The sequence below is a fragment of the Syzygium oleosum genome, unplaced genomic scaffold, assembly GCF_021117445.2.
Source record: "Syzygium oleosum isolate NSW1041296 unplaced genomic scaffold, Sole_v2.1 Sole_v2.01, whole genome shotgun sequence".
NCBI classification, from domain to species: Eukaryota; Viridiplantae; Streptophyta; class Magnoliopsida; order Myrtales; family Myrtaceae; genus Syzygium; species Syzygium oleosum.
In genome coordinates, this window is record NW_026607485.1 from 18319054 (window position 1) to 18340571 (window position 21518).

At 40.3% G+C, this 21518-nt stretch overlaps 2 protein-coding genes across 4 annotated transcripts; one reads left to right on the forward strand and one right to left on the reverse strand.

The window, feature by feature from the left end:
- Positions 1-4536: 4536 nt before the first annotated feature.
- On the reverse strand, positions 4537-16415 carry LOC115683445 (DNA topoisomerase 3-beta). 2 transcript variants are annotated; one of them, XM_030607983.2, is made up of 15 exons: positions 16278-16415; positions 16085-16141; positions 15666-15769; positions 15131-15224; positions 14105-14204; positions 12983-13226; positions 12102-12264; positions 11854-11973; positions 10482-10561; positions 9183-9461; positions 8685-8853; positions 7168-7296; positions 6860-7072; positions 5987-6166; positions 4537-5426 (listed from the first exon to the last, which is right to left on the reverse strand). In XM_030607983.2, the coding sequence occupies exons 1-15, from the start codon at positions 16302-16304 to the stop codon at positions 4785-4787; spliced, it is 2601 nt and encodes an 866-aa protein (XP_030463843.1). In that variant the 5' UTR covers positions 16305-16415; the 3' UTR covers positions 4537-4784. The 2 variants fall into 2 exon arrangements, with proteins under 2 accessions (XP_030463843.1, XP_030463844.1); XM_030607984.2 differs by lacking the exon at positions 16278-16415 and having other exon boundaries at positions 15131-15219; positions 16085-16111.
- A 1805-nt stretch (positions 16416-18220) lies between these two features.
- LOC115683510 (uncharacterized) lies at positions 18221-20849 on the forward strand. Of its 2 annotated transcripts, XR_008815837.1 has the most exons (3): positions 18221-18921; positions 20439-20643; positions 20702-20849. XR_008815837.1 is itself a non-coding variant. In XM_030608038.2 (2 exons), the coding sequence occupies exons 1-2, from the start codon at positions 18457-18459 to the stop codon at positions 20589-20591; spliced, it is 618 nt and encodes a 205-aa protein (XP_030463898.1). In that variant the 5' UTR covers positions 18221-18456; the 3' UTR covers positions 20592-20849. The 2 variants fall into 2 exon arrangements, 1 of the variants encoding a protein (XP_030463898.1); XM_030608038.2 differs by having other exon boundaries at positions 20439-20849.
- The last annotated feature ends 669 nt before the right edge of the window (positions 20850-21518 follow it).

Below are 21518 nucleotides of genomic sequence, written 5' to 3' on the forward strand. Positions count from 1 at the left end.
GCAGAAGATGTCACAAGGTTGGTCACATGGAAGCTATCTGCAAAGAGAACAATCACTAGCAAGCAGGAGAAGCACAGATAGCAGTGAATGAGACTAAGGAAGAACACTTGTTTGTAGCTTCCTATTATGGTTCTCCTGTTGAGAATGATGCGTGGCTGGTGGATAGTGGCTGTACCAATCATATGATTGGCAATTTGAAGCTGTTTAGGAGACTAGATAGGTCAGTCAAGTCTAGAGTCAGAATTGGCAATGGACAGTATATCGAAGTGCAAGGGAAGGGTACAGTGGCTATTGAAGGAAATCAGGAGGTGAAGCTGATCAGTGATGTTCTCTTTGTGCTAAAAGTTGACAAGAATCTCTTGAGTGTTGGTCAATTAGTTGAGAGGGGCTATAAGGTGAAGTTTGAAGGGAAGGAATGCCTTATTGATAATGCAGATAGCAAGGAAGTGCTGAGAATGCCAATGAAGGACAAGTGCTTCCTATTCAAGCCACGGGAGATGCAACAAATGGCTTTGAAGTGCAAAGAAGAAAATGCAGAGCTATGACATAAAAGGCTTGGACATGTTCATAAGAACATGTTGTTTATACAGAGGAATAGCTTGGCAGATGACTTGCCAAGTTTGGAAGAGGAATTTCCACAGTGCAGAACTTGTCTTCTTAATAAGCTAGCCAGATTTCCTTTTAAAGGAGGGGGCTGGAGAGCATGTGAGAAGCTGCAATTAGTCCACACAGACTTATGGGGACCTATATCTGAGTCATCTCTCAGTGGTAGCAGGTATTTCATTACTTTCACAAATGACATGACTAGGATGAGTTGGATTTACTTTCTACAAGCCAAGTCTGAAGTTGCTGATGTGTTTGTGAAGTTCAAAGCCTTAGTTGAGAATCAGAGTGGGAAGAAAATCCAAATGCTCAGGTCTGATAATGGTTCTGAGTATACTGCTCACAAATTTAAGTTAAACTGTGAGCAAGCAAGCATTGTGCAGCAGTTCACTGCTCCCTATTCACCTCAACAGAATGGGGTCAGTGAGAGGAAAAACAGAAGCATTATGGAGATGGCCAAATGTATGATGGAGGAGAAGATGTTACCTGAGAAGTTCTGGGCTGAGGTAGCTAATACTGCAGTGTTCCTGTTGAACAGATTGCCCACAAAGGCCTTAAAGAGGTCAACACCTTTTGAAGTTTGGTATGGTGTTAGACCTTCTGTGAAGAATTTGAAGGTTTTTGGGTGTTTGTGTTATAGTCATGTTCCTCAGGTCAAGAGGGACAAGCTGGATCAAAGAGCTGAGCCTGGAGTCTTCATTGGGTACAGTCTCCAATCAAAGGCTTATAGGATTTTTCAGCCTATGATAGGGAAGGTGACTGTGAGCAGAGATGTTGTTTTTCTAGAGGAAGATGAGCGGAATTGGATGGAAGAAAAGAATACAAGACAGCAGCAATCTGCAGAGCAACAACCTGCAACAATTGTACAGGTTGATGAAGTTGTGGATGGATTGGAAGATAATATGGATGATCTACCAATAAGAGGCACAAGGTCACTTACTGAAATTTATGAAAGAAACAATGTGGCAGTGCTTGAACTAGCCAACTTTGTGGAAGCTAAGGAGGATCAGAGGTGGATTGCAGCAATGCAGGAGGAGTTGGCAATGATTCAGAAAAACCACACATGGGAGCTTGTTGACAGAACATCTGATAAGACTGTGATTGGGGTTAAGTGGGTGTTCAGAACAAAACTTAATCCTGATGGTTCTGTCAATAAACACAAAGCTAGACTGATTGTGAAAGGCTATGCTCAGATATGGGGAGTAGACTATTATGAGACTTTTGCTCCTGTTGCAAGACTTGATACAATCAGACTACTATTAACTGTTGCAGCAAATAAGGGGTGGCCTATGTTTCAGTTAGATGTCAAGTCTGCATTTCTGAATGGAGAACTTGAGGAGATTTTTGTTGAACAACCTGAAGGCTTCACCAAAGGGCAAGAAGAGAAGGTATACAGATTGAGGAAAGCTCTATATGGATTGAAGCAGGCTCCAAGAGCTTGGTATGGGAAGATAGATAGATACTTGCAGGATTTTAGCTTTGTAAGAAGCTTGAGTGAGTTCACTCTTTATGTCAAGAGGGTGAATCATAGTGTTATAATTTTGTCACTCTATGTAGATGATTTGTTGGTGATAGGGAATGATGTGGAACTGATAGAGAGGGTGAAGCAAGGTCTGTTTGCAGTTTTTGAGATGTTAGACTTGGGAAAGATGGCTTATTTCCTAGGTCTGGAAATCAAACAAGCTTCACATGAGATCTTCATTTGCCAAAAAAAAAATACATGAAGGAAATTCTGAAGAAGTTTCAGATGGAAGATTGTAGAAGTGTAAGCACTCCTATAGCTGCTAAGGAGAAGCTGCAGAAGAATGATGGAATAGATGCAGTAGATGCTTCTATGTATAGAAGCTTGATTGGATGTCTCATGTATCTTACAGCAACTAGACCAGATATTCTATTTGCTGTGAGTGTTCTACCCAGGTTCATGAGTAGTCCCAGTCAGCTACATTTGGTTGCTGCAAAAAGGGTCTTGAGATACCTCAAAGGAACATTGTTTTTTGGTGTGAAGTTTAGGAAAGGCCAGAAGTTTAAGTTGCAGGGCTTTTCTGATAGTGACTGGGCTGGCTCAGTGGATGACATGAAGAGTACATCTGAGTACTGCTTCACTCTTGGTTCTGCTTGTTTCTCCTGGTGTTCCAAAAAGCAGGAGATTGTAGCTCAATCCACTGCAAAGGCTGAGTTTATAGCAGCTCCTGCAGCTGCAAATCAAGCTTTGTGGCTGAAGAAGATAACGAAGGATCTATGGTTGAATTCTGGTGATTGCATTGAAGTTTATGTGGACAATCAGGCTGCATTAGCAATTTCACAAAATCCAGTTTTCCATGGCAAAACCAAGCATTTTAAGGTCAAATTCTTCTTTCCGCGTGAAGTGCAACAAAGTGGTGAAGTTAAGTTGGTCTATTGCAGATTAGAAGATCAGCTTGCAGACATGTTCACAAAGCCACTTCAGGCTGGAAGATTTGAGCTGTTAAGAGAGAAAATAGGAGTTTGCAGCAGCAACTGATCCAAGGAGGAGTTTGTTGGAGCTGTGTCTCAGTCCCGCTGTTGATGTTCTGTCGTTTTAGTTTTTTTCTTTGTTATTCAGTCAAGTTTGTTTGTTAGGCAGTTGGTTTGTTAGCTATTTTCTAGGAAGTGGAACAAATCAGTTTTGCACGTTTGTGTGCAGTTCTAAAAGGTTCCTGTTTTGCTTGTACTTGACAGTTTCATTCTATCTCTCTTTGTAAAAACTAGAAGTTTGTGTGAATTAGCTGAATATATCAGCAATAACACATTCAACATGACAGGTAGATCTTAACGTAGGGCCGATACGTACCACCCTTAAAACCTGCATGCTTCTGATAGAAACTAATATCCTCCTTTCTTTCATGACGATTAAAATGACGAAGTGGAGCAATCGATCTAGTTCTCCTCTCTGGTTGTTATAGTAAGACTTCCGCTCTCCTTACAGAATAGCGGGTTCGAGATATAACTTCTTCATCGGTCCTCCCGAGACCTAAATTTTCAAGGTTAACGAGCTCGTCTTTGCAGCAACACCAGAATGCCGGAGCGAGGAAATCTCTCCTGATGATGCAGTAAGCGCTCTACGCACAAGCTGGCTAGACATTCGTTGGCAATAAGCTCAAACCCTAGATCTCTATATCACTAGGTTACCATACTTGGTGGTAGATGCAGTATTTTCCTTACCGTGCATATATGTAAAAGCAGAGAGCATGTATTGGTGGGAAAAAAATTAAATTTCAAAAGAAGAAACACCACCACTAGCTGAAAAGGAGCATGTTCTGTTTATGACGTTAAAAACAGTTCCAAAATTCATGCAATGGACTAAAGATTTTTCAAGGAGCCTAGGGTTGACCAGTATAAACTGCCACTCAGAATTGCAAGCCTATGGTACCCGCTCTTTAGACTTCTTGTTGACAAGACCGGAGTGTTATGAGCACAGGATGCTGTCTTGCAATAACAAGTCCCCCTTTCTGAAACCGAAAATGAAACTCTGTTTCGAGTGATCACCCAAATGTTTTCTTATACTCTTCGCTGTCTTTGTATTATTCTATAACCCTGTGCTAGAAGAAAAGTGACCCGAAACACGTCGGTAAAGTCTAGAGAGTAGAAAGCTTAATCCTCCATATTAGGAATTGTATAGATCAAAATTGCTCGGTAGTTCGCAATAAAAAAATTTTGCGGTAGAGACACCGTTGGCCTGTCAAATGTGCGGTCGAGTCCTTGAAATCTCTCCTGATTGTTTTCCAAAATATACATATATATTTTCCCCAAAGAGAAGTTTTATGGCATGTCACTCATAATATGGTCAAACTAAAAGAAAGAAAGGCCTATCACTACCCCTGTCGTTATTGTTGTTGTTATTAATTGTTGATGTTGTCATTTGCCAAAAGTCAGTTAAATAAATGACTGGTTCTCATTCATTACAACGTTCACATCTTCATCAAAAACGCAATTTTTTCGCATATCATTCGTCACTCTTGTACAATACTCACATGTACACATTCACAGAACATCCGTATTCTTCAATTGGTCCTCGGTTAAAATGCTCACCTATGATTTAGCAACCATGCATAATATGCATTCGATACATCCTACTAAAAGAAAAGGAACTACGAAAGTAAAAGCCGGATGGCTTATCAAGGTTGTTGTCGATCAGATTTCCTTAGTGCCGTCACAAACAACCATTAGAAACCTCGAAAAGACATCTTAGGATCGACCAATTTCGAACTGCCACGGCCTGCACCCCTCCCAGATCTTCCCATTCCTCGGCCCCTTCCTCTCGCACCTCGTCTAGAAAATGACTTGCCGTGCTTCACCACCACAAGAGAATGAAGCAACTCATCACACAGAATGCAACCTTTATGCAGCGTGGCCCCATCCTCTAAAGGCGTTGCCTTCTTATTGAAATCCACTTCTATGATCATCGAGTCACAGTCGGGACACCGGTCTGGAGTAGTCGACACCCTGTGAGCACCTTGCGGGAGAAGAACAAGGCAGTTGCACATGTTGCAGAAGAGCCTCCAATTCGGGGCACCGATTGGGTCTAGTACGAGGGTACCATTGCATTCCGGGCATGCACATACTCCTTGGGTTATCAGAGAATGCCGACACGTTGGGTGGGGGCAGAGAAAGCATGGCATGCCGGCTCCTTTCCCAGGATTGTTAGAGTTACCCATCCTGCCAGCACCGAAAAGCATATCGATACCTTCAAAGGGTGGACTGTTGTAACAATATGGGCAGAGAGGGAATGATTTGCCTTCAGGACCAGGCATGGAGAAGATCAAGAGTTCAAAGCTGTCCAAAGGACATTTGAGCTCCTTGTATAGCTGCAACAAGGGGATTGATGAGAAAGTTGATCAGTGTTCATCGTTGAGACAAGCATAACAGGTCTACTTAGAGATATACAAAGTTCTGCAATTTCCTTCTAGCATCTTGTGGCATAGTTGTAAAAGCAAGTATCCACTTCTAAGAAGTATTTGCAGTAGATATTAGAATTTAACTTCCATCAGTACAGTTGGCAAAGGGAGCTCCTCAACTTAGTTTCAAATGCATAAAAAGTAAGGAATAGGGAAAGTCCAGAGATCTGAGCAATCCATGCTACATAAATATCAGCAAAGTTGAGCACATCAGAATAGTTCACACAGACGTTGCATGAAACGAGAATAAGGAGTTTCATACTCTATGGATATTCACATTTTGTAAGCTTTTGTCAGCACAAATTCAAACATTCTAGTCTGCTTCGCATTAAAGCAGGTTAAACAGAATCCATATCATGACAATACACGACAGCCCAGAAAAGCAGCTCACAGAGTGAACTCCAGCCCAATGCCCACTTAATATACCCATGCTCAACCAAGCAATTAACATGAAAAGATGAAGGATTCACCTTGATTGTTCCGTTTTGAGGAAGATGATAAACCTCCTCACATGTATTACAATACAGACGTGGTGGCCGAGTAGAAATGTACTTCATATATCGGAGACACTTGCCACATTTACTGAGAGCGCGGCCTGAATCAGCAAGTTGAGAAAATTGAGCTTCAAACAACACGTCCATTTTTCCAATCTGAACCAACCACAAAGAAAGAATGATAAAATGGTAAGGTCTTAATTAAAGTGCCCCTGTCGTATCTCTAATGAAAGTTGAAACTTCCTGTTAAAACAGGCCGTATATTTCACTTTTCAGAAACATATTGCTATCAGTACACTTTCATTAAATGCATGGGGAAGAAACAATTTTAGATTAAAACCAAGTAAATAAATTCCCTTTTCCGGACATGCAGTAATCTTAACAATATATCCAGATAGATAAAACAATTGCCCTCCAAAGATTGTGCTGCTCTGATGTAATGTGAATGTATCCATGAATCTGTACTTAACATTACCAAGCTTATTTCTCCTCATTTTTTTTCAAGGTAATTTAAGTGCTCCTAGGGGGTGCAATAAATTTATTCGTGTAATACTTGAAATTATCAATATAATATGTCTTCAGCATTTCAGTTGATTCTTCAAGAAAACAATGCTCATCGGTTAGATTTGAACACGCTTACTATATATAATATTTATACATTCCAACAATTAGAATGCAACAAACTCCAGTCTAAGGAGACAGAAAGTGATGCATATTAACAAAAGTTTACTTTCAACCTTAGACAAAGAGGCATGTGAACACATGAATGACAGATAAAATCATTTTGAGCCCCTTCTCTGGAAATTTACTCATTAAAAGATGCAGCAATTAAAACCAATGAATGCTAACCTGTTTAGTAAAGTATATGAATTTTTGCTTGAACTGCTGAAGCACATGAGACAGAACATGAGAATGATCCACTTGACCCTTCGCAACAAGAGTAATCTGTTGTTCGATGAAGCTGCGGATGTCAGGTAGACAGAGATCAGCGTCAATCGATTGATAGCCTCTTATTAAGCTAATACCTAAGGCAGTTGGAACCAACTTCCTTCCAGCCTGCACCTGCAAGTAGATTGCGTGTGAATAAGGAAACTTTCTTTGTCTCTGATACTTAAACATTCTGAACCACTGAACACATGGAATGCTACATCACCCACTTGTACATAGTTGCGTTCGCAAATATTGTTAATATGCACAGAGATAGATGCATCAGTTCCAATTCCATTCTTCTCCATCAAAGAAATCAGCTCACTTTCACTAAGATAATCAGGAGCAGTTGTATTCCCCTGAAATGAGAAAGGAAGTCAAAGGTCATCAATAACAAACAAACCACGCTTTACAAAATTAATAGACTCAAAAATTAGCTGAAAACGCTGCCTAACATATTTTTACCGCAACAGTGCAGCCTCATTGAATATACTGGGAAATACGATTAACTATTTGCCTCCTTGCTACTCCAACAACAAAACTAAAAAAAAAATAAACCATAAAACAAGAACAGAGGAGAAAAACAACAGTAAATTCAATGTGCTTTCTTTTCACAAAAATATTCAGACGTTCTCATCTTTGAAGGAGCAAATAGATTATATAAGTTGAAGGAGTTGATGGAATAACTTCATCCGTTTCTTCTTAAAAATTTGCCAATCATTCGGTGACTCCATACAAAGAATAAAGAAAAAAGGGAAATAGTGAAATAAAACCCAGAAAAAAATAGCTCATCAACCTTATTGAAGCTTCAGTTCGTGTCTGCATACTTAGACACAAGATGCGTCGACATTCTCAGTGGTGCCTTGTTCACCCAAACATTCCTATTCAAATAATTAACCATGCATGAAATGAAGTTAACTCATCCTTTGATCTAATCAAGATCCCACTTCTATTTGCCAATTAATTGTTGAACAACATACATTTGCCACCATCGCAATTCTTGATCTTGCATCGACCCCTATCATCAAGAAAGGTTGACATATGACAAGAATATAACATATTCTCCTAATTGATTCGTTAATAGTACTAAACCACTTATTCTCTCGTTCAAATCTGGTAATCTAAAAATTCGTAGAACTAGGAGCACAACATAGATGTTGCTTTGATTGCTTACTACTGATTGTTGTATAAATTTAAAATCAAGCATTAACACACTGTTAACAAAGGAGAAGAGAAAATGGCACCAACCTAACGTCTGCTTATATCGCAAAGCCAAACCATCAAGTCCACATTGTATATGCCACATTTCTCCAGTGCTTTTATGAATATGAAAAATCTTTTCTTTTTAGTTGAGGACGAAATAGGAAGCAATAGTAAGTGAGATCTCTTGAATTGGCAAAGCAACACCCTGGACAAGAAGGGTTTCAAAGCAAGTAAACCTAGCTCCAAAATCAAATTGGACTTATCTATGGACATTTCTACCTGACAACTGTTAAACAACCTGAAATTTATTGAGACTAAAGTAGTCGTCCATCCATTATAGTTAAATCCCATGAAAGAAGATGCCAGCATCATTACATTACTCACAAGTATACTGGTTTTTTTTTCTTGGCCTGTACTCACAAGAATTCTATGACCAAAGAACTATTATGGGCAGAAATAAGTATTGATCAACCACACCACAGGCAGACAAAATGACGCTTCTGCATATGAGATGGCAACATGTTTTACAGGCACAAAACAATACCTCATGCAGCTCCACTTTTGAAGTTTCTAACTTCTCGCCTTTCGTGAATTGAGGTAGACTTTTTTCATTAATGGCCAGCCATGGCATGATAGAAGTAAAACCTTTGTTTGTTATACGATGTCCAATACAATGGAATAATTCTCCTCGGATTGCAAATTTCACTTTTGTCCTGGAAACAGAAAAGGAGAGCCATTACCTAACAAGCCAATGTACGTGCTACATCTCTCTCTTCATTAAAAAAATTAGAGGCAATTATTGATAGGCTAGCCAACAATCCAATTTTTCTTCAAAGGGATTCAAATGAAGGCTAACAGAAAGTAGACATAAACAGTAACCCAACCACTCACCCATTACATACATTATCTTCTTTTGCCTCAACTAACAACAATCCGTACTCCCATTCTAAATCCATTTTGATAACCAGAGAAGAAAGACCCCACCGAAACATATTACCAGACGATGAAAGATAACTTAAAGATCAGGGAATGAATGTTTTACCTAATGTACTTGCAGTCAGAAGAGATGCTTCCCAGAAAGTGTTGGCAAACGTACTGGTACAGTCTCCAGGCATCATTTCCAAGCACATCCTCTGTCGCTGAGTTTACTGGAGTTATAGGAGGATGATCACCAGCATCTGTTCCAGACCTTGGCTTATGATAACCGTCTTCTAGAAGCCTCTCCACATAGCTACCCCAAGTAGGATTATTTGCTTGTGCAGCAAGAGCACTTTTAAAGTCAAACGAAGCAGGGTAGGCTGTACTCTCTGTGCGTGGATAGCTAGATTATCCATTTGAAATTAGAAAGAATACTAACTTTTGATGTTAAAAGAATAATAAAGGCTATTGTTTCCAAAAAAATTTCGAACAAATAAAGGAAAATGTGGATAACCCTGGCCGCGGGCGAGGCAACCCTTGCCCAGTCTCTTGCCTGCCCATGGATGCAACAGCAGTTCAAAAGGTTGACCTATTCGGGAATCTCCGGATCTACGCACTGATTTGCTCTCTCTTGAGTTGGCTTAGCTCATTCTATGGCTCGCTCTGTGCTTGCTCACTCATCCTTATGCTTCACTCTGTGACTAATGCACTTTGCTTCTTTTTTAATGACTCGATCTAGGAGACAGACGGGACTTTCAATGGATTCTGCTCGCTTCTTCTAGCTCCCTATTGATGAGGGACAGAAAGATTTCTTTTTATGCATTGTGTTGTCTATCTAGCAGATCCCCCGCTAACCCGAGCGAGCATTCAAATATCTGTCCCACATTCATTCGTGAGGGTACTCCTAATGGATTGAAGACCATATCAACGGGAGTACTTGGGTCCTCCCAATAACGAAAAAGTGTACCAAGCTTGAAATTAACTGGGGTTCGCAGTGGTGGAGGAACCGGATCGGAAAAAAGAATGATTCTAGTTGTAAGATATCTAATGAAACCGTCACTGAAATTGAGATCTCATTCAAAGAGAGCCTGTTTTATGGGCCAAAAGTCAAAGTTTTCCATCCTGACTAGCATTCACAAGTTAATAGATGGATCAATAGGCAGCCAAACCTACTTAATCAGGTATACTTTTAACACCAAACCTACTCAGCTGAAAGTATCATTCAAGAAGAAAGATGTTTAGAAATAAAGAGTTCAATGCCCCCTCACAAGAAATTTTCATCAATGATTAATGCTATGAATTATATTAAAAAAATCAAGAAGGAATTACACAGGCATGGCAGGCCTATAATTGAGACAAAATTACAGAAATACTGGAAAATTATTGGGAAAAAAAGAAGAAGAAGAAAAGCTCAAAGAACCACCTGATGAAACCTTGAGTATATAGTCTCTCAGCTAATTGCATTGCCATTTGAGGTCCAAAACCCAGTGCACTAGAAGCAACCTTTTTAATGAATTAAGAAAGATTGTCATGTACTTCTCAAGGATATGACAAATATCTTTGGCTATGCATAATTTAGGACAGCAAATAGCTCAACAGCATGAACAGACAGGTGCAACAATGATGACAAAAGCACTACACGTATATATGTACATAGACACACACACAGATATGGAACCTTCAAAATTTGAAAGTATCCTATGTAAGGCCAGGCAAAATCTCACTGCTCCTCCTCAGCTTAGTGGGACACATCTACTTGCAATAATGGAGGAAATAGTTGTAAGTAAAAATTGCACTTGCAATCCCTGAACTTTGACCACTGATGTAGTTTTTCTTCATAATTTTAAAGAGCGATCTTTTAGTCCTAAGTTCGTTTTTGTATGATTTTAATTGTTGAACCCCTCTGCATCAAGGAGAATTAAGCCACAACGTTTGCAAGTGACCAAAGTAAATAGAAAGAAAATCATATATTTGATATATGTAGTCCAACGGAGAATAAACAATAAGCTTGAAAATCAGGTCATGTTCAAGCATAGATGCCCAAACTCAAATGAGGGCTAGAAACTAAAGTTGCACGGAAAATTAAGGTCCGGAAGCAGAATCTCAATTTTTAAAGATTGGGAACTAAACTGAAAAATGACCATATGAGCTATCTCCCTGATACTTAACATGCCAACAAGAATAAGACAGGAATGTCCCTCCTTGCGTTCCTTATTTATCTTTTTGTTCCAAACACCTCCCAAATTATCCTTGAACATAGAAAAGAGGGTAGGAATTTATCAACATCACAAGCTACATGCTCCTGTATTTTATTTGAGTTCCAACAAATATTGAAGATTTAGCATACGTAGATATCTATACTTATGTTGCAAGGAAGCAATACACATTCAAATGACATTACAAGTTATAATAATATGCAGAAGTAAAAACCTTTCTCCATACGTGCTCAATTCTATGACAAACCTTACAAAAATTAAGAAAACTCTTTGCTTCACATCCATAGAAATATAACTAATTTACAGTTTCTTAAAATTATTATTACCACTTATTCTAGTATATATACTTCAGACATATCATAATATCACACTCTTTGAGATGCCGTAAGATTGTCAGTATCTCCTTGGCACTATCAAAATAGCTTTCTTACCCATCCCACCAGCAAATGGAATTCATTGCAATCACAAGAAACAATATATATCTGGCCCATGATGTTGTTACATCAAATACCAAGAGTCCAAACGAGCATTAAAGAGTATAGAACATGGTAAACCAATCTCTAACATTGATTAGCATACCTTCAGAAGATTCACAGTGTTGAGACCTGAAGGACGACTTTTGCTTTCCTGTTTTTCAGATATGTCAGTGACTTCTAAAATTCCATCACCCACAACCAGTTTATGGAGCATCGTAGCAACCTGTGTTATGTGGAAAGAGAAAATAGTGAAGCACGAAATCTTCAAGAAACCGAGAGAGAATTCTTCCATACTACTCTGACTGAAGTATAAATTTACTACTGCAAAACTTTGCTTATGGGCTGCCTTACATCTAAGTCAAATAGCCTCTGACGTTCCCATTCCAGCTGAATTTCATAGCCATCATGTATTATGTACGGGCGCAAGGTCCAAAACTTTTCTGGCTTAAATGTCGTAAGTTGCAAATACCGTTGGACACAAAACCCAAGTGTAGGAGTTTGACATGGCCCATAGCTGAACAACCAAAAACACACAAGTTAAAGAATCCGACATGGCCCAAAGCTGAATAGGCAAGAAAATTAAATAATATATGCCTTAAAAACTTAGGAACCAGTTGGTAATTTACAGAACTACTACAAAAATGATAAGCAGTCTGCAACAGTGAAATTGATAATAATGAAGTTAGTGTCAATCACTTGTACTTCTAGGCAAGTGATCTTCATTGGGTTCACAAATTGATAAAGTATAAAAACTTGACTCAATGGAAGGAGCCAAGCACCTTCTGTGATTAAGAGCTGCTCAAACTCAATAGCCATAATTATATGATAGATTAACAGTATGCAACACATAAGTGGTCTTCAGATGACATTTCAACTTGATTTCTGTCACAACATGAGGATGTTGATACAAGGGACACCAAATCTAACAACAGAAGTACAAATTATTGATGTCATGAACTATTAGCTACCATTTGTAGATCATAGATGGACACACTTCATTTGTATGCATATAGTGAAAACAAACCAATAACAAAAGAGGTAAAGAAGTATCAGTCTACAGCCCAACAGCCACACATCTCTCAAGTAATTTTCGCTTAATAATCATGTCTGTCCACTTTGCATTTGTAAACTAAAAAAAAGAAATATATCAGTGAAAAGAAAGATTAAAAACAGAGGGCAGTCATGAGGGGAGGGGAGAGAGAGAGAGAGAGAGAGAGAGAGAAAGAGAGTACGAAATAACTCTGGCATCAAGATTCCCATATCTTCCCTGGAAATAAGCAGTTTGGAATCGTGTAAATGCAACGCCCACTTTGAGATCTATCTCTTGACGAGCATCCACAGCCAATGCCTCATCCTTGTTAGGTTCAACAAGGTTGTCCATACACTTCAAAATGTCCTTCTCAGAGATAGCAGAAAACCGTGCACGATAAACTTTTCTACGTTCCTTGTTTCGACCAAAGCCAGTGCACTCCATAACTGGAACAGGAAAAAGAGATGAAATAAACCAAAGCTCGTGAATTCTTGCTGGAGAACAAAATCACTTTTAAAGACAGAAGATGCCCTAAATCAGGAAAACGCACTTAAATCCTTTTCCAACAACAATAAACTCCAGCATTTAAAAAAATACAATCACTTTATTCCTGTTCTTCTATCCTAATTATTTATCTTCTACATCTATTACTGGCTACATCTCCCAATCAGGATCCTTAAGTTACCACAATTAACGACATTCACAAGAATTCCACAGATACTACAAGAGATCAAGACTATGTTTCACAATTTAGGTGAAGAGGACAATTGAGAAAAACAAGTAAAAGAATTGACGCTGCTTTAGTATGTTGGGATTTATGTTGAAGAGGGAAAATAAGAAGGGAACACTAAACTGTAGTTTGGCTTTTCCACAAATCCAGGGAAAAACTGCCTGGCATATTATGGGAAAACAGCATGAGAACCTAATTTCATACCATCCCTCCTCAAAACCCCCCCCCCCCCACCCAAACAAAAAAATGAAAATTGGGAGATAATATGTGACCAGAGAGAGATGTTTCCCTCTGGACCGTGCTTGGAAACAAAAGTATTTTTACGCACAACACAGGTCATTCAAGTCTACCTTCTTGATTTTAAAAGCAAGGCAACAAAGGTTTCTAAGATCTAGCAGACAAGGCCAGGTCGTCTGGCCGTCTAACACTTTGAAGCAGAAATCAGCAAAATGATGAACCTTTTATCTTAGAAAAGGCAAGCAGTTACTTGAAGCCCTTGGATTAGTGCATGTCACAAGAATCCTCTTCACTATCACTGTTCAGCATTCAGATGAAAGGACGAGGGATCATGCAGCTTAAAACATGGAAAATTACCTTCAAAGCATATGTTTTCTCCTTCACGGTCACAATCTAACCACAACACCAGGTAACCACAACCAAGAGCTTCGTAACTTAGATGCCTCCGAATATTAGCCTTAACACAAGAAAAGACATAACATCATCCTAGAAGAAAACAGAAACCGAGAACTGCAAAAAAACAAATGCAGAAAAGTTTCTCCAAAGAGGCAATTATGTGCCATAGTTAGAGGCAATGCACCACAATTAATTGAAACAGATAAGATTAAGTTTTCAGTAGCTGCTTAAATAAGACACTTTTCCTTCACAAGTTCTCTAGCTCCTTTCTTTCTAAACCAATTAACCAAAGAAGAAGTTTGAAGATACTGAGATAGCTATCCCTAAGTGAAGGATAGCTGCATTTACTTCATGGTTAAATTATGATCAGAAGCATTTCGTAACTACCAACACTGCTTCAAAGGTTCAATCATTATATTGTAGGTGATTTCTAAAACGGAAATCATCTTTTATGACCGTCCGACGATATTACCTTGCCAGGATGGAAAGAAGGGGAACTAGATACCATAATCTTTACATGCATCCCAAGCTTACCTTACCTGTAAATAGAGCTACTAGAAGTATGCAGAATCAACCATCACCAAATGAGAAGTTCCTTTCCCTAAGTCTATAGACCTACTGCACAACTTCATCATGTCCAACAACCACCACACCAGCAACGAAATGAATCGCGAAGGTAGCTCCCCCCTATAAAACCAGTCAGGCATACTATGCACTGCACATGCTTTCGAATGTCCCAAAGTGATAAATCGCTAAAAGGGGAAGACGACTATAATGTATAAAGTGTCAAACATCTTAAAGATCTGAAAATCAATATCCTATGGTAATCTCAAGAGCAAAATTCTCTTCAACCATGAAAGAATTTACCAAACATAGTTAGATCCACAATATATGCACATAAACATGCAGTGATGTTAAAAAAGAGAAAAAAAAAATGAAGAAAAAAGAACCATCAAAAACTGAAGAAGAGAAAAAAAACAGTTATACCTCTGGTTTTGTCTCTGTCTTAAATGTTGGAGCTTCAAAGAGATCCAGAGGATTGGTGGCTGTCCAGTCTTGATAAGTTGTCGGGAAATCTAAACTAGATTCAACACACAAAGAAAGAAATCATAAAGAAAGTCCTCTGTGAGCTTCAATGCCAACCGAACGTAATGCAAAAGAACTAAAATTTAAGAAACGAATACTGCCAGTGCTAGTGATAGTATCACTATATAAGATCTGGTGTTAGGTGCGAGACTAGCAGCTTTTCAAATTCAAGCAATTGTGTTCAGACACAATACACCATCAAATGTGCCGAAAATATAAGAATGCTTCAAAATATCTCGCGGGAAATAGGAAGGGCGGTGTAAGTGCGATCAATAGAACCAATTCACTCTGAATCGACCTCATTCATCAGTACCCTAGAGTTCAAAGTAGGGACTTGCAGACTGTGATCGATCCATTGTCAAGGCCAACACTTGCGGAAATGATATCAATGCCGTTTGCACCGTGTTCAAAATTCTAGAGTGGAAGTAAATGACACCTGAAAACATGGCCAATAACAGAAGTCACTTTATAGTGCGCGTTGAACCCGAGAAACGCCCCATCGAACTCATGAACGTCGGTGCTCCCTCTCCGTGTAGACATCTGTAACACGCGCATATTTAAACCCAAGAATGGGAAAAACAAAACAATCATTCCACAGCGCAATCTAGAACCACCCTCAAACCCACCAAGAAACGAAAAATCCAGGATTCAGACAAAGTAGGCCCGAAACTTTAGGGGGAACCCGTCATAGGGAAAGAAACTAATTCACAGGAAGCGGTAATGAATCAAAACCATCGCTCCACGTAAACCACAACGAGCGGAATCAAACTCCATTTACCGCAACGACACCATCTAAGAACCGAAAGGAAACGAAACCCACGACACCCAACAACGGGTTAAGCAGCGAGAACGTACCTGACCCCGCGTGAGGGCGGAAGCGATGGAGAGAGCGATGCTGGGCTTCTCCGCCACCTGCAGTTTTCAAGAAGAAAAAGAGCCGCGCCCAGCGGGTGAGAAGAAGGCATCGTCGGAGACATGTACAGGGCACCCATGTCGTTTGGTTTCATGCGTACGTACGGTGAGAGAGATCACACGCTTCGAAGCTCACCATGAGGACCCTGGGAGGAGGAGCCATGGCGATCTCTACCACGGACTCTTGAGAGAGACTCTAGCAGCAGCAGGGGAGAAGTGTGCTCCAGTTTCCTGAACATCCCCGAAGTGAAGAAGGAAGCTTTTCTTCCTTATGTGGAATTTTCTGTCTTTTCCAATTTAGCCCCCCTTCGAAAGGAAATTGCAGATACGGTCCTCGAATTGCGTTATTTTTCTCAATATGGTCCTCGAGGTTGTGATTCATGCAAAATCTAGTTTGGATTTTTGAAGTATTTCTTTAAACGAGTCACTCTATTTTTTTTTTATTTCGGCGATCGAAAACTGATGTGCCCATCAACGTGAATTAAAATTTGGATGTGAGAAAAACCGACACCCATACATAATCTCGTAATTCTTGATATATGAAGAAACGGATATAATTCATTAAAAAAATCTCCAACTTTAAATCCATTCTCAATTATAGCCCAAAGTTTTTTGTCTAAAAAAGATTATCGATTTTCACTATAGTCTCAAATCTACCCGTGCATCCAAAAATCTGATATCTTCAAGATTATCAATATTAAGAAGTCGTTGTTGTTCCATACGAAGGTGTAGATGTCGCAGGTTTTGATAATGCACCTTTAACTTATCCTGATCTTGATTAAAAAATTTTAAATTAGTGGTAGTTTTTGGACACATAGGCAAATTTGGGATTAGAGTAAAAGTTAATGATTGTTTTAGACAAAAAAAGTTCAGAACAAAACTGGGATTATACCTAAAGTTGATGAGGTTTTTTAGAGAATTAGATCTTAAAATACGTTCGTAATTCTTGATAATTCCGTATAGTTTCAAATAACCCTTTGTTTACAATAAATACAAAATCTTGTCAAAATAAGCGATCAATTACATTTAGCTGTTCAAAAAAGATCGAATTGAATCAAATGAATTACATTCTTTTGGAATTCCATGAAAAATTTAAACACAGTCACTTGATAAATATATGGACAAAAATCTATTGAATGAAATTATTCCTCGATGAAAATTAAATTGGGAAAAAAAAAGTTAATCACCCTAAAAAGAAAACCATAATTGACAATCATAGTCTACATTAACCCCGTTTGGTTCGGCTTTCCGAGTCAGGAAAGCCGAAAGCTAGCATTTGGAATGCGGAAAGCCCAAAGCTGGTCCGGACCAGCTTTGGGCTTTCCGCATTCCACAAATGCTGACTGTTTCCAAAAAAAAAAAATTTCTTCAGCAAAGCGTAGCCGGCTAGGGTGGCTAGCTAGGGCGACCGGCGAGGCCGGCAAGGTCGCCCGACCCAGCGACGGCCGCCTAGGGTCGGGCGACCACCCAGCGCCGTCGCCTAGGTCGCGCGACCTCAGGCGACAATCGCTCGTGGTCGCGCGACCGCCCAGCGCCGTCACCGGGTAGCTCGACCCCCGGCGGCGACGGCCAGCGCTGGGTCGCGCGACCTCGGGCGCCGACCGCCTGGGGTCACGCGACCACCCGGGCGCAGTTTCCGAGGTCGCGCGACCCAGCGGCGACGGCCCGGGTCGAGCGACCCGGGCGCCAGGCCGTCGCGCGATCCCAGGCGGCCGTCACCTGTGGTCGCGCGACCCAGGCGGCGATGGCCTGAGGTCGTGCGACCTCGGGCCTCCTCGGGTGACGGCAGCCGGCGCCAGATCTGGCTCGCCGGCGACCGTAGCCCTTCACCGGAGCCGGCGAAGGGTACTTTAAAAAAAAAAAATCTCCCAAAGCCCATTTGTAAAAAGGAATTTATCAAACACAATTACATTTTCCTAAGTGATTTTCAAATAATTTTTTACCAAATACCACTTCATTTCCCGAAGTGATTTTCACCTTAAAGTATTCGCATTCCTCGAGTAGCATTTGAAAAGCCGAACCAAACCTGCCCTAAGAGCATAGACCATTTGCATTTTCGCTGCACCTCCTGCCATCTCCAATTCTCCGTCGGCTGCTTCCCCTTCGCTTCCCTTTAACCGACTCATCGCCGCCGCCCCCGCCGGCGGGGACGACGACGCTGTCTTGACTTCTTCTCGTTAGACTCTTCGGCCGAGCCGGACGGCGGCGGCGGCGGCGCAAATTTTCCCTTCGGTGGCCGGACTTCGGATTCGGGTCCGAGCAGTCGCGACTCAGACTGAAGCAAAGAAAACATTGCAAAGGCAAGATAAGTTTTCATGGGTCCTGGTCCCAAACAGCCTCAGTTCTGCTTGAAATGGCCATGGGACATCCACCGGAACCCTGCTGACCCCAGAGGCTGTAGCTTTGAAACTCCATGGGTGTTCAAATCTTTGCAAAACATGGGCTCCCTCGCTTCCAATCTCCTCGTTTCTGCCTTAAAATCCCCGCTTTCTCATGACCCATCTCCTCAATCCTCGCCCTTGGTTGCTGGAACCAGTAAAGACAAGGTCTTGAAGTCGCAAAAGAAGGGCTTGAGTGCTGAAGAGCAAGGAGAGGCGGAGCAGAGAGCGTTGGCCTCTGCTTTGGCCAGTCGGAAGGAGGCCACTGTGATCGAGTTCTACTCACCCAAGTGCCGGCTGTGTAGTTCTTTGCTCAAGTTTGTTCTGGAGGTGGAGGGGCGGAATTCGGATTGGCTCAGCATTGTTATGGCAGATGCAGAGAATGAGATGTGGCTTCCTGAGGTACTTTCGTGTATCTTTCTCTTTGAGTCTTTTGGTTGTCATCTGGTGTTTCTGAGATTTGGGAATTTGACGATTGTGTGAACAGCTAGTTCTTTTGAGGGATGATTTCTTTTGTATGTTAGGATGGAACGTTTTTCGGCAACAGATGGAGTACGTTGTTCAAAAATTTGTAGACACTTGAGCGTTCGTATGCGCTTACGTGTGTATACATGGCGTGCAGTATGTGTGTGTGTGCAGACCATTCACATGGCTTGGAACTGGAACAATCTATGGTTAGATTTATGGTTGTGAGCTTGTGCTCTTAGTTATAAAAGATGAGCAGGGAAACTGGGGAAGGAGCTGTTGCCTGTTTTGACACTTAGATTTTTGCCATATAATTCACTAGGAAATTAAAACTGCAGAGCAGAATATAACAATAATAACTTCAGACCATTTGAATAATCGTGCTTGGCTTCACATCCCTTTGGCCAAGTTCTATACTGCTTAGCATCTAAAGTCAATTCCATCATAGTATTCAAATGTTTGGCTGTGCCCTGCCCAATGCCTTCCATATGGAAGTGTGCATCCATCTAAATCCTTATTATTGATTGGGTACCTCAAACACCCAATTTAGGGGAGCCTAAAATTTTCATAGAATTGACATGTTTTTCTCAAACTTGTCATCCCTGTCTCCAGTAGCTCCAAGATGATTTTTTCTTTTGCATGAGAACATCTTTCTTGTCAAAATTCTCGCTTTTGTTTGCAAACCTTATGCCAAGAATTTCACTAACTGTTAAATGTTCAAGAGAGAATTGCCATTATTGTGGAAATCGCTATTCTTTAGTTGTCCTTGAAAATTTTGCATGTCAAATTGTGAATTTTATGGTTCGTCTTTGTCATCGTTCTGTTTCTTAGTCTCTCTTTTACAAGTGCCTCCTGACGAAGGGCTTATCTCTGTTTGTCTGGATCTGAAACATCAACCTGGTAAATTCAATAGGAGCATTTTATGCAATCATTAAGTAATTACTTCTATAGGGAGTAATTGCAAAGGATAGTCCCACGCAGGAGTTTTGTGTGAGATGCTAAATTTTGAATAGCCTCAAGGATTTTGCCATCTTTTACTTCTTGTGCAAAAATGTAGAGCATCTGAAAATGAATTGAACCTCCTTACTAGGTTGAGAAAAATTCTTCCTTTGGTGTCATTAAATTTTTTAGTGAAGCTCTTACACAGTTGTGATTGCTACAAAACTAGCATACTGTTTACTATGAGAAGCACTTCCTTTTGGGCTATTCAGGATCCATAAATGTGGGTGCTTTTTCTTAGTCTATGTGATAAAAGTCCCTGTTTCATGTTTCCTGGTGCTACTGTTAATTGGAAATTGCCATCTTCTTATAATCACACACTAAGTCTCATGTCTGCACATTTGCTCAAATTATGTGTCATAATCATCACGTCATTTGAGTTATATTTCACTATTTTCGCAGCCTCTCTTCTAAGAAATTACAAGCTATTCAATTGGTTGTCTCTGTTTCTGCAGCTCCTCCACTATGACATTAGATATGTTCCTTGCTTTGTGCTTTTGGACAAAAATGGGAACGCACTGGCAAAAACAGGCATTCCAAGCAGTAGGCTTCATGTAATAGCTGGCCTAACTCATCTTCTCAAAATGAAGCGTCCGCAAAACAAGTGATTGCTGTATCAGGCACTGTTGATGATTCAGCCGACACTGAATGACAATTTTCGTAAGTTGCCCGAGCTGATTATGTGGAAATTGCTGACCGCCTTTTATACTTCTGCCAGGAGTCACCTGTTAGTGCTACTAGTGCGAGCGATCTGTACTTTTCCTTCTGTGTAGAGTTGTGACAAGCTGAATATAAAAGACGTTAGTGATTGATGGTGTTTCTCCCCAATAGAATGGTTGAAAGCTTGAAAACCAATTTCATGTCAACCGACTCCTGATTAATTGCTGGTATGATAGATCAGTGAATGCTTGAATCATTATTGATCATCCAAGAACTCCAGCTGACTGAAGGACTTGAGCCCATTGAACTTAAAGCAGCTCACATGGAGCGCATCTGGTTTCTGAGAAACTGGAAAACTGAGCCATCAATTTGGTGTCACCTGGATGATGTTCCTCTGCAGGTTCCGAGCTAGATCCATGTCATCGCTACCCAGGACAGCCAGGACACCAAAGAGTATTAGGAAAATATTCTGGCGATTTGTGATAGATAAACCTTGAGCTGAACTTCGTGATCAATCTAAATAATTGCAGCAAGTGCTTGTTAGCAACTCTATGATAGCATTTATATGAGAAAATTCTACCCGAATTCTACTAAGCATTGTAATTTTTGTTCAATAAGATACCAAAGTGGATGATTGACTCACTCCATAATCGCAGGAAATCTTTTGATAACACGGATTCCTATTTTTTAATGATATTCCACGATCAAGACAATTGGTTGAATCTCGAGAAATCATTTCATAAAAGTTCATTGATATCTTCAGTTTGACAATGCATCATATACACGCATTACAAATCCAGCAATTTTTTGCTTTTTGGCGGAACAAAAGAAGCAAAATGCAACTTACCCATGGGTAGCTCAGTTGGTTAGAGCGT